The following is a 13734-nucleotide window of genomic DNA, read 5'->3' as shown; positions in this document are numbered from 1 at the left end:
ATAAACTGAGATTATTTAGCTTCGCCGGCCGGAGTGGCCGTGCGGTTCTAGGCGCTACAGTCTGGAACCGAGCGACCGCTACGGTCGCAGGTTCGAATCCTGCCTCGGGCATCGATGTGTGTGATGTCCTTAGGTTAGTTAGGTTTAATTAGTTCTAAGTTCTAGGCGACTGATGACCTCAGATGTTAAGTCACATAGTGCTCAGAGCCATTTGAACCATTATTTAGCTTCAGTTGCATTAGATCTGCTTCACCGAGGCGTGTTTGTTGCACTCATTTAGTTAGACTATACAGCGTGATTCAGCTGTTCCTACCGCTGTCGTTTTATGCAACCCGCAATGTTATAGCCGACCTTCATAAATCACTCGCGACATTTCCATGTTCTCTCGCACGCTACATGCAAACTTTTAGATCTGCAGAAAAAAACTGGACATTTTTGAAGGAAATGTAATGTTAAACTTTATACTTGGTATGTTTCCGCCAGAGGCCGTAGTTATCGAGTCACTCAACGTAAACATACGAAAGGAACATTCAGAGCATCCACACTCATTCCACATGACAGCGGTAGGGGAAGCTTGATCATCCTGTACAATAATATATCTTTACTTTAAGATTCACGTGTAAAATCATTTATATACCCACACGCATAAATGCAATTTAGAACGCTGGATAACATTTTAACTACAGGGTGAAGACTTGAAAAACATCTTAGTGCAAGGTTAATATGATCAGGAAACATATGTGGATTGTCGGCCTATATTGTATGAAAACAGTAGCGCAGAAAGGACGGAAAAGGAAAGTGTGCTATGAGCCTCTAACGCTGACTGCAAAAAAAAAAAAAAAAAAGTGCTTGCTGATAGTGTTTGGAGTCCTTAGTGAGGCCTAGAACATTATGCTGTCGTTCACTGCCACTTGTGTTTCCACCACCACCTGTGTGGCACACTTGCAAGCTGCCAACACGATCTCTGCTGGATGCTGGAGCAGACTACAAAACCATTTGAGAGAGGAGCATAGCGTCGACTGAGAGTACACTGACAGTGACGTCATCCGTATGAGGGATCGGAATGAGGGACACGGCGACCTAGTACTAGTTTGTCTGTTCTTGCCTCTCTTCCATATTAGGCAGTGTGTAGGATACCTAGTTAGATGTTACACGGGACTTGATAGCCCACATTTTAGTCGGTTAAATGAATCAATAAATTTGAAGAAACTATAAGGTGGAGACACCTTTCCGGAGGAGCTCACACAGTTTCGTTCTTTTTTCCACATCACTTGAAGCGAATGGATCAGATGAATCTCTGAACAAGGGCTCCATTCCGGTGTACTACTGCAAAATCTTTCTCACCAATTTTCAATCCATCGACGAAATATTAAACTTCAGCTTTTCTTCGTCCCTTAGAAAAAGAGTCCCAGCAGCAGAGACTACCTTGTAGATTTGATTGCATTGTCATCTATCGATTAAATAACCTAACTATCGGTAGTCATTTCCTTATCGTGCAGGTTCTCTTACGGCTTCATACACGTAACACAGGCACACAGTTACTACAATGTTTGATACACCCACGCAATAGGTACCACACACACATCTAGAAAGACATCAACTTTACTCCATTATGCGTGTAAACAGTGATACTCTCTAGCCCCACATATGTTCATCGGGAACTATTATCCTATAAATAAGGTGAAGTTGTTCCAATCCGAACAAGATCCCAGTAAGTTTCTCGCAGTGTTTCTTTTTTAAAAAAACAAAACAAAACAGAAGGGCCCCCGTCTAGGAGTAGAGTCTCTGAATAGAAATCAAAACGTCATAGGTTAACTTCGCATAACTTTGAATAAAAGTCATTAACAATGACGTCCGAAGACGTCCGTAATAAGAAGTCGCCTTCCTCCTGCCAACGAGATTGTCAAACCGGGTGAAGGATAATACAGAGTTTCAGGACTCTCTTTCACTAACGATCAACGCCAGAAGGATGCGTAAGGCTGTGGAACCACTGCACTGAAGACAAAAAAGATGTACGCACTGGACGTGGGACCTACAATTGAAAAAGTGTTATTATGCTGCTTGCATTGGCAAAAGATTTTGGATGAATCCTCCTTTCGCAGCTTCGGAAGAGGGCTACCAAGATGTAGGACATCATGGGAAAAAGATGAAATAAGCAACGGAAAGGGTAACATTCTACTAGTTTGGGCGTGGAAAGTCAGAGGTTTGAACGTGATAAGTTAGAAGGGAAATTCTAAGACTCAATCTGTTATGGCGGGGACCAGCGAAGTGAAACGGTAATAGTTCAAGGATTTCTGGTCAGACGAATATAGGTAACGTCAACAGTAGCGGAAAATGCGATAACGGCAGCAGGATTCGTTATGAATAGGAAGGCAGGGCAGAGAGTAAGTTACTGTGAACCAGTCAGTGATAGGGTTGTTCTCATCAGAATCGACAGAAACAATAGTCAGGTACACATCTCGACTTCCGAAGCAGAAGACGGATAGACAGAGAGAAAATATGAGGATATTGAACGGGTAATTCAATGTGCACTGAGAGACGAAAATTTAATATTCGTGGGGACTTTGAATGCCGTTGCAGCGGAAGGAATAGAGGAAAGAGTTACAGGAAAATATGAGTTTGTTGGTAGGAATGAGAGAGAAGGTGGGGAAAGTACGTTGAAAAGATTGACTCAGAACATTGAGAAGTCAAAGCTACCTTCGGTGAAATTAAAAGCAAGGGTAGCAAGATTAAGAGTCCAGTGAGAATTCCACTGTTAAACGCAGAGGGGAGAGTGGATAGGTGGAAAGACTACTTTGATGGCCTCTATGAGAGACAGGACTTGTCTGAAGACGTAATAGAAGAAGAAATTGGAATTGACATTGAAGAAATAGTGGTTCCCGTAAGAGTCAGAATTGAAAGAGCTTTAGAATACTTGAAAATAAAGAAGTCAGAAGGTGTAAATAACATAGAATCGGAATTTTTAAAATCATTGTAGGAAATGACAAACAACCGACTAATCAACTTGATGTGTAGAAGCTACGAAATAGACGACATACTATCAGACATTCGAAGAAATACTACCACTTCAATTCCGAAGATGGTAAATGCGAGAACTGTCAGACATTAAGCTTAATAGCTCAGGAATCCAACTTGCTAACAGAATAATGGAAAAGAAAATTGAGAATCTACTAGATCAAGATTAATTTGGCTTTAAGAAAGGTATAGGCACCAGACAGGCAGTTCTGACGTTGCGATTCATAATGCAAGCAAAACTGGAGCAAATTCGGTACACGACCAGCAAAAAGCTTTCGAAAATGGAAAATGTTCTAAATACTGTGAAAGAGAGGTTTAAGCTATAGGGAATGAAGGGTGACACAAATTGCACAAGAACCAGAGGAGAACGATAAGAATGGAAGACCAAGACAGTCGGTAGACAGTGATGCAGTCATTCGCCTCTAGTTCCTCGATGTAATGGCGGAAAAAAAGGAAACGTTCAAGAGTGAGTTTAAATTTCATGGTGAAAGGATATCAACGGTAATACTCGCTAAAGACATTGCTATCCTCAGTGAAGGTGAAGAACAGATGCTAGATATGTTGAAAGGAATGATTAGTCTAATGAATATAGAATATGGATTGAGAATAAACTAAAGAAAGACTAAAGTAATAAGTAGCAGAAATGAGGACAGCGAGAAACCTATCATCAAATTTAGTGATCGCAAAGCAGATCAAGTTAAGGGATTCTCTTACCTTGGAAGCAAAATAATAGTTGACGGACGAAGCAAGGAGAATGCGAAAAGTGGACTATCACACGCAGAAGAATTCTACTAGTATCAAACATAGGCCTTATTTTGAGGAAGAAAAGTTTGAGAATGTTCGTCTGGAGCTCCAGCATTGTATGGCAGTGAATCATGACTAAGAAAACTGGAACGAAAGAGAATCGAAGCTTTTGAGGTGTGATACTAAAGAAGAATGCTGAAAGTTAGATGGACTGATAAGAAACGAATTCAGGAGGTTCTCCTCAGAACCGGCGAAGAACGGGACCGTATGGAAAGGACTGATAGAAGTCAGGACAACATGATAGTATATCTGTTAAGTCATCACGCAATAACTTCCATAGTACTAGAGGGAGCTGTAGAGAGTAAAAACTGTAGAGAATGACAGAGATTGATATATATCAAACAAATAACTGAGCACGTAGGTTGGTGCTAGTACTACTCAGATGGAAAGGTGGGCTCAAGCGAGGAATTCGTAGCAAAGGCAAATGCTGGAAACGGAGGTTCACTCCTAAATAATCTCAGTCGGGCCACCTTATGTCACACAACTCGTCTGATATTTAGTTGAAAAGATCCTGAATCGACAGTACGTCGGATCTCCAGCAGTCCGTTCCTGCTTATTAACGGAGAATGTAACGTAAAAAGATTAGATTCACTTTGAAATAGATTTTCAGGCCATTTTTAATTTCAAAATGGAAATCATGTAGTCTTATTCTACATTTGGCCTCCCTTTAGCTGCTGCTTTAGATTTTCTTGCTCGCACTGTTCCTTTTCCGCCGTGAAATTGGAGCTGATACGTCGCCTTATGCAATACACTACTACATTATGTTTCTGTCACCCATTCCAGATTTTGCTCATTACACGTTATCTTAAAATGCTATTAATTTATGCTACTTTCTTATGACATTGGTATATATTAGTCAACTCTATTAATCTTCACAGAGATTTATTACAGGCAAATAAGCATTTGGAAGTTTTGTTACCTTTTTCGCGATCGTTTCTGGGAAAACAGGTTAACTATATTTGGAGGGCGAATATGAGGACATTGTATGGACTACAGACACAAAAAGGCTAGTTTTCGATCAGCGTTTCGTATTTGTGATTAAAACTTTTCTCATTGTACGAAATAACGAAGAGGATGAATATTAATGCATACGCCGAGAGCGTTTCTCTATTTTCCCAAAGCAATGTACCCACAGTGACTGAAATCTTCGTTCACCCTTAAGACACAACATATTACCAAGCCTAATACGGTAAAGGAAACCCGTTGACATTGAATATGGCTTCGAGTCGTCTCGGAATGGATAAATAGAGGTCCCATATGGTTTTCAAGGTAATCTTACACCATTCTTCCTGCAGAATTCTGGCAAGTAACGGAGAACGGAAGTGGATAGCGATCACGGACCCTCCTCTCCAAAGTAGACCACAGAGGCTCAATAATACTGAGATCTTGCGACTGTGGTGGCCAGGAAAGGTAAGACACTTCATTTTCGTGCTCACAAAACCAGACCTGGAGAATGCGAGCTGTGTGAACAGGGACCCTGTTCTTCTCGGCACGTCGCATCGCAATTCGGGGATGACAATCGTACCGTAGGATGTACCTGATGAACCGAAATGGTCACACAGCCCTTGGCAGTAAGACGACCTTGCAGAGTACTCTTAGTGTGGTATCACGTATTGGTATTTTCCATACGGCGTCACTGCAACGGAATTGCAAGGCTCTGTAAAACGTGACAGCGGTCACACAGGATCTGGTGAACCCAATGGTGCTCGCCCACTGAGCTACACCTCCAGCAGCTCGCTACCTCGAGCGGAGTCTGCCAACCAAATATAGGACAACTGGCGGCAGGCGATTGTAATATTCACTCTTGCAGCCACTACAGTAACTTCGTTTCTGCTTACTTCGGGGAGACACATCGTTGCTGCTGCTATATGAGCTGTTGCATCATTTATATTGAGTGTTCGTACATTTGGAGAAATACAAGTTGAGGTAATTTTATGTTTGCTGTGTTACTTGTTCACTAATCATTTCTGCTGCTGTACAGCTTTTCTATGACGACAATTGCCAAACCAGTCTGTAGCCCAGAATGAGATTTTCACTCTGCAGTGGAGTGTGCGCTGATATGAAACTTCCTGGCAGATTAAAACTGTGTGCCGGACCGAGACTCGAACTCGGGACCTTTACCTTTCGCGGGCAAGTGCTCTACCAACTGAGCTACCCAAGCACGACTCACGCCCCGTCCTCATAGCCTTACTTCTGCCAGTACCTCGTCTCCTACCTTCCAAACTTTACTGAAGTTCTCCTGCGAACCATGCAGAACTAGCACTCATATCAGCGCACACTCCTCTGCAGAGCGAAAATCTCATTCAGGAATCATCGCCCGGGCTGTGGCTAAGCCATGTCTTCGCAATATCCTTTCTTTCAGGAGTGCTAGTTCTGCAAGGTTCGCAGGAGAGCTTCTGTAAAGTTTGGAAGGTAGGAGACGAGGTACTGGCTGAAGTAAAGCTGTGAGGACGGGGCGTGAGTCGTGCTTGGGTAGCTCAGTTGGTAGAGCACTTGCCCGCGAAAGGGAAAGGTCGCGAGTTCGAGTCTCGGTCCGGCACACAGTTTTAATCTTCCAGGAAGTTTCAGTCTGTAGCCCATCTATCCACACCGTAGTGTACAAATTGGTTCACTACACATGGGATCCATGGGATAACACCAGCACGGCGGCCCTGATCGTCACTGAAATCCTGCCACGTTTCACTCTTCGGACGTAAACTCGCCCAGAAGTGGGAAACAGTGTGCAACAAGACTCATCCGACCTAATGACATTCTACCATTCTTCCGTAGTGCACGTTTTATACCTCTGGCATTACATTCTCCTGAGACAGGAATTACCATCGCTGATAACTGTATTTCGAATTCCATCTCCCCCAGTAATTCCCTGCTTACGGAGCTCTCTTCTTTTAGTTTTGGTGCTGACAGAATTCGGGAGTGCGACATTCATTTCTGCAATGACTTTTGCAACTGTCTTCGCTTGTTTTTCGACACTATCCCCTTAAACGATCATCTTTAACGATCACTCTCTGTACGGGGTGCTCGTGGAGGGAAAAGTATGAGATGATTCACACAGTTCACACTTCACACAGTGGAGTCGAATTCGGGATGACAGCACTTCAAATCTTCGCACAACGAGACTTTGGTTCCCAGTGGTTTCTGTAAGTCACTTACGAAAAATTGCCGGATGGTCCCTTTGAAATGGACGTCCCCAATTTCCTTACCTATCCTTCGTTCAAGGCAGCATTTGCTCAGGTTACAGCTATCTCGTTGTCGATGAGATGTTAAACCTTAATCCTCCTTCCTTTTCCTGAAGGGGAACCTGTAGGCCTTTCCATTTGATTCATCCTTTCCTCGTGCTCCGTAGAATCGAGCAGTGAAGGGTTGCGTTGGTATTACGAGAGGCGGGGCTAGGTGGGAAAGGGGGCGGGTGCGGGGGCGATGGCGAGGAGGCGGCAGCCGGCGGCGCCACTCACCGCCGTAGACGACGCACGTGACCTCGGGAGTGGCGCCCTCCGGGTAAGGGCCGATGACGTCACGCGCTGGCGCGCCGCGCTCTTCCACGATGGTCACGTTGCTCGGCGGCACTGAAACACACGAGGGCTGACGTCAGAGCCACGCAGGCTGCCTTACCATTACACACACATTGTTTAGAATTCTAAGTAATCGCATCTACATAGTTCTCATTTTTTTAAAAAAATAATGTGCATTATAAGACTGAATATAAGTTAATTAGTATTTAGGCATGTTCTACTTCTCCAAAAAGAAGAGTCGATAAATAGGTCCTCAGCTGTACAGCAATATTCAATAACACTAGAACAACATGAAGCATTACAACAACTTTTATGAAAACAGTTGCACAGGAAGAACATTTGTGTGTTGATGACAAGCTTCCGATTGGTTGTTCATTATCTAATCACCCGGAAATGTTAATCTTGCGTTGCACCAGTCACACAAGCGGAAAATTAACCATGAAATCAATAAGTGAGACTCTAGATAATGTGGCCTCCACACTGCTCGTTGCTATCAGAGCGAACAGTTAGCGATGAGCACATGTGGAGGCCACATTATCTATTATCACACGTATTGATTTAATAGCCAGTTTTCCATTTATATGACTGGTGTAACGGAAGACTTACATTTATGGCTGACTTGATAATGGTCAAGTAGTCCAGGACCTCACACCAATCAGTAAATGCTTTTATGTGCAACTTCAACCGGTCGCCATGACGGTTACCGTAATCGCGAAAAAAGTTGCGGATCCGTTCTAATGGGATCATGAAGCATTCGCTAGGTTTAGCACTTTTAACGCTGAAAGCTTTCATTAACAACTTCGTTGTGAGAACTACTTCCAGCAGTATTAAAAAGTATTACATGGCCTCTTTTTAGGCCTCGTGTGAAGGGAACGATCAACAACATTCCAATATCTACAGCGGATGTAGGAAATGTCAACAGCATCTACTGCAGAACTGGGCCAGCAAATGAATCCTCAAAGACTGTTTCATATTTGAGTTCTAAACATATACAACTTAACACTCCACAAAGGGGTAACTGTTTTGAATCCTTCAAAGGTGCGAGACAGCTAGATGAAGGAATCGAATTGCTTACAAACATCTAAATTCAACCAACGGTAAGTACATAACAGCGAAATTTGGTTATCGTGAAGGCTAAGAGAATGTTATTTCATTCTTCTCCTCCTCCTCCTCCTCCTCCGCCTCCTCATCGTTAATATTTCCAGCACTCTGTGTGGCAGTGTGCAAGATTTCTTGAGAAATTACTGCTCATTTCAGTCAATGTAATCACTTACTACACTTTAGTAGACTGTATCTATTAGTTTAGCCCTAGAAACAACCGGCAGCCACAATGTGGCAGCCACAAACTGGACAGAATCTTCACCAAGCTTTCCATTTGGAAGTAGATTTCCTAATCATGTTTCCCACTGGTCGGTAGCAGACGTTCTATATTCAACTCGCTAATGACATTTCTAATCTTCTTACTATAGGAAACAGAAGTGTGTGATGATCTATTGTCTCTATCGGTTTGTTTAACTTTGTTATCCGCTATCATGTTAAGTAGTTCACATTTTCACATCGACTCTGCCGCTAGAAGTAGTTGCTACAAACAGTAGTTGTAGAGGCCGTTGGTGACATCACAGATGCGTGGACGGAGAGTACACCAGTAAATAATTAATACTTTTTGGTAGTGGGTAGGTTGCTATGACGGTAGGTTATTACAACAGCTCGACGACCATAAATATAATACTTGGTCACAAATCCACCTCAGAAATGACGCCATTGCACAAAGCAAAGTCGGTAACAGAGTGCATTACGGTTAAGTAAGATATCAGGTTCTGGAAATGTACAAATAGCCTTTTGTACAAATTCCATAGTTCAGTACCCATCAGAGAGCGACTGTTGCGTTATGATCATTTTTAAGAGCTATAATTGTTTTCTGTTCCCATATGGAAAACTAAAATTATCTTGTTAAGGATCATTTCGAATATTTACTGATGCGCTACCGTTTTAAATAAACGTTCATCAAAAATACATGTCTAATAGAAATCGGTGATTAATATATTTTTCCACTTTGTTCTAGCTGAACAGTATGCGCACGTATAATGCTCCATCTACATGCACCGTTTCACTACGATCACCATATTTATTACATAGAGCACCGAAGCAAAACGTCCCTACTGTGAGTGAAGTGTTCCTGATTGATACAATTTAGAAGTTATTTCTTAGCTACTACTTTACGTATCTTCAAACTCCTTTCTATTCTACTAAATCATGTCCTCAATGCTTACGGCGGATTACTTGTCCTCAGCATTTCACAAATCGTCTGTTTTCAGAGGTGCTTCAGTCTAGCAGATACAATAAAATTTTATCTGATAGAAATTCTCTTCTATGGTGTCCGTAAACGTGAGTATTTATTTTTGGCCGCCCATTTGCTGTATGCAGGGTAAGAGAGCTAAGACAGGTGAGGTTTCCGCCAAGTTGTAGTGAGTAATATGGCAAATTTCCTGACACTCGCTAAAAGCTTTTGTTGTCATTTATAGACACCGAATTGCGACACTGACTTTCTTTCTAATGAAACTGTACATTATTTTCTGTCGCATCTGAAGCAAGCTTCTAAGAGAACTCAACGACATAATATGTACGGGACTTGATCAAATAGTATCAAGATGTCAAAGCCGCAAACCAATGTCGTGCCGTCAGTGCAAGAGGTTCCACAAACGTCTGCCCTGTTGCACCAACACGGAATTCAAACACGGTTCGTGTGTTTATCATCACAACTGCCATACCAAATGCTCGAAATGTTGACATTGAGAACTGCTACACTCCAAACGTGATTCTGGAGAAACAATACTGCACGTTGAATTTCATCTAGAGTTAACGGCGGCACAGACCCGTGTTATAAGGCATTTCATATATACGGAAGAAGTCGATTTTACCTAATAGAATTCTTATTTCAACTTTCGCAACAGATAAAAGTATAAAAATGATAAGATTAGTGTAGACCATTTAGCGTTTGCCCAATGACCGTTCCAGTGTTCCCGAAATGACCTTTTAAGAGGGACTGTCGTTACATGCGCGGAAAGCGAGGCACATCCGTCATGTTGATACCACACTGCTTGGCTTATGTCCAGCGGCATGTCTTCCAATATCTGCGGCCGCAGCATGTCTTATGAACTAGAGATACTTCACTGTATATAGATTCCTGTCACTGAAACAAGGACCAAAGATGCGAGTGTTGAAAAAGACACATCAAAAGTTGATAGACTAACTGCATTGTTTTATCCACTTCTTCGAGTCAGCTTAAATTCTGAACCAACGATTAGTGCATACTTCGAAGGTTGACGGGATGGTTTGTAAACCATGCTTCTACTTTAAACAAAATTTTGCACTGGTATGCCACGTAACTTTACAATTATTGCAGCTAACATTCGGAGAGCATCAGTCAATTTTTGAAATCATTGCCATGAGGCTGTTGATGTAGCCAAATCTGAAGAGGATGAAATGCAATGGAATGCCTAGTTTGCAGAAAACTCTTCTGGTTTATCCCTCTCGTCCTAGATGCCGCTTACTGACATTTCCATCGTGTGTTACTGGTGCTAAAACGTTAGTTTCGTTTCTGCTACTCTTCATTTTCCTTGGAGGGTTTTGCTATCCTCACTTGCAGATTCAAGAACTTTTTTAAAATGCATGAAGGCACAATCTCGCGGCGATATGAATCAATAAAATCTTCTCGGGCTTCCAGCCGCGTCAGATGCTTAAAATCCCACGAGCTTTCGACCGACCTCTCCTCGACCCTTCTCAAGCGGTAAACGACTGGCGTGCCGCCGGATCATCGCCGCTATACAGTCGTGCAGCTGGCTGTCACGGCACTGGTGCTCTCTTCCTTGCCAAATGCGGTAATGTATTCGACCCGCGTCGGTCGCGCCCGCCTCAGCATGTGTGCTGGTATTTTGTAGACGTTGTGGCCGAGGTACCCATTGGTTTTCAGGCGAACGAAGACTTTAAGGAAGAACAATGCACTAACTATCTCCACTCCCGTCGTCAACCTAATGTGGTCGAGAATGCTGTTCAGGTATTCTAATATTTTCCCCGTCTTTCGTGCCCATGGGGCCAGATGATTAAAGTGACGTCGACGTAAAGATAAAAGCAGCTTGGCTTAGCTGGAGCAGCGTCCAAAGTGATGTCTTCAAATTTCTCCATAAAAAGTTTGGCTAGGGATAAAACTAACGAACTTCCCGCGCCGTCCAGCTCGTCGAAATGTTGCCTGCCATATAGAAAATACAAACTCAACGTGTGTTTAAACAGTTCCATTGTTTTACTGTCAAATAATTGGGAGAGGAGATGTATACAATTTGGACAGGAACACAAATAAATAGGGATACCTCCTCAAAACTGTCCATTATATCATCTTGCCCAAGATGTACACAAATCGGCTGGTAAAATCGTCGGTATCCTTGATGTGATGGACACAGCGACCCACATGCGATGTAAGAAGGTTTTCCAGCTATTTTTCCAGTCATAAGTTGGTGATAGAATGGTGTTACAATGGGGCGAAGATCTTTGGCAGTTCATACGGCGTAGGAGGTCCTCGTGCCTAAGGGATGAGATTATTAACAACCGTCTTTTCCAATTACTACTGCTTCAGGAGCTCTGATGTCTTCCTCATTATTCATGACGTCGGGTCCCGTGGCACTTTCCAGTAGGTATCCTCCTGGAGAAGCAACTGTTTTCAGAATGACAGATGCACTGTAATCGTCAGCTCGCAGAACCCCTTGAGGAGGGGGGGGGATTCGTTACGGAGTGCTGAAGACTGTTAAGTTCAGCTGTAGTCAAGTTAGACGGTGGTAAATTTTGAAATAATCCAGCATGCTTCGCAACGAGTTTCGTCTGCACTCTAATTAGGCATTTTGCGGACTGCTTCTTCAGACCCACTTGTAAGGTCACAGACAGGGGTACTCCGAGGCACTGGTGCGAAGTTAGGACCTTTCTTAAGCGCCGAAATGCTACCCGCGAGGATTTCTCTCTGCCGCTACAGCTAAGCCACCTCCGAAAAATCTTCCGGGGAGATAGCTACAATCACCGCCAGGTATCACATTTTGTTTCTGGTGAGATGTGCAATCGGAACACCACCGAAGAAGACAGCAAGAAACTAGTGTTTTTGTCTTTCTGTGGCTCAGTGTCGGGAAAGATTAGCCGGCTCCTGAAAAGACACATTTCATCAGCGTTCAGGCCACCATAAAAAACTCATGAGGCCTGTGAGGGTCGATCTAAGGCCTAGAACTGCTGTAGTGTACAAGATACCAGGTCAATGTGACTGCTACTACGTTGGCGAGACTGTACGCACTGTGGAGCAACTCTGGACGGAGCACGACACTTGCTTACGGCTACGACTAGAAAAAAAATCTGAAAACACTATCAACGACGACGGCGGTCTGCAGCTCAGCACAGCCTGAGACGCGGCCATCGCGAGGCTGAAGCGGGCGCGACGTACGCGGGACGAAAACATTACCATATTTGGTGAGGAAGAGAACACCAGTGACGTCACAGCCAGCAACGCACTTATAAAACAGTGAGGCCACGGCTACACGGCAGTCATTTGCAACTTCACAACGTCCGAGGAGAGCTGGGTCGATAGCTCTTGGGACTTTCACCATCAGACGTGGCTGGAAGCCAGAGTAGATTATGTTAACTTATTTTATTATGTTTGCAAAGACAGATCGCGAGTGTTTGGCACGGGATTCTCTTCAGCATCCAACCGCACCGCTGCTGTAATAGTTTGGCGACTTCGACTGTCGTATAAATTGTGAATGTCTCCGAAAGCGTTACGAGCAACTTATCTGATCTACAACAGCAGAACACTGATTGATAAGCTTCAAGCGCACCAGTAAACATAAGACCCACACCTGCGTTATTGTTTTTTTTCTTTTTTGAATCGCAAGCCTTGTGACTGGTTCGATGCGGCCCACCAAGTATTATTTTCCTGAGCCAACCTTTCCACCTTAGAGTACTTATTGTAACCTGCATACTAAAGTATTTTCTGGATGTATTCAACTCTCTGTTTTCCCCCAACAATTTTTACCATCTACAGCTCCCTCTGGTACCATAGAAGTTATTCCCAGATAGCTTAACAGATATCATATCATTCTCTCCCTTCTTCCTCTTCTCAGTGCTTTCCACACACTCCTTTCATCGTCATTTTTCGAAGAACCTCCTCAATTGTTATCCTATCCATCCACCTTATGTTCAACATCCTTCCGTAGTATTACATCTCAAATGCCTCGATTCTCTCTCTCTTTTTTTCTTTTTTACATTTGGTATAGCAGGGCAGACGTTTGTGGAATATTTTCTAATGACGACGGGACAGTGGTTTGCGGCGCTGATATCTTGGTACTATTTGATGAACTCCCATACATATTATGTTGTT

At 43.2% G+C, this 13734-nt stretch overlaps 1 protein-coding gene across 1 annotated transcript in view; it reads right to left on the bottom strand.

The window, feature by feature from the left end:
* Positions 1-13734, bottom strand: part of LOC124595497 (nephrin-like) — a 720042-nt gene that overhangs the window by 436226 nt on the left and 270082 nt on the right. Inside the window, exon 4 of the mRNA XM_047134264.1 lies at positions 7272-7382. Coding sequence (XP_046990220.1) covers positions 7272-7382 — 111 coding nt within the window. The remainder of the gene's footprint in view (positions 1-7271; positions 7383-13734) is intronic.

Source organism: Schistocerca americana, chromosome 1, assembly GCF_021461395.2.
Source record: "Schistocerca americana isolate TAMUIC-IGC-003095 chromosome 1, iqSchAmer2.1, whole genome shotgun sequence".
NCBI classification, from domain to species: Eukaryota; Metazoa; Arthropoda; class Insecta; order Orthoptera; family Acrididae; genus Schistocerca; species Schistocerca americana.
This window is presented reverse-complemented; position numbering and strand designations above follow the sequence as displayed.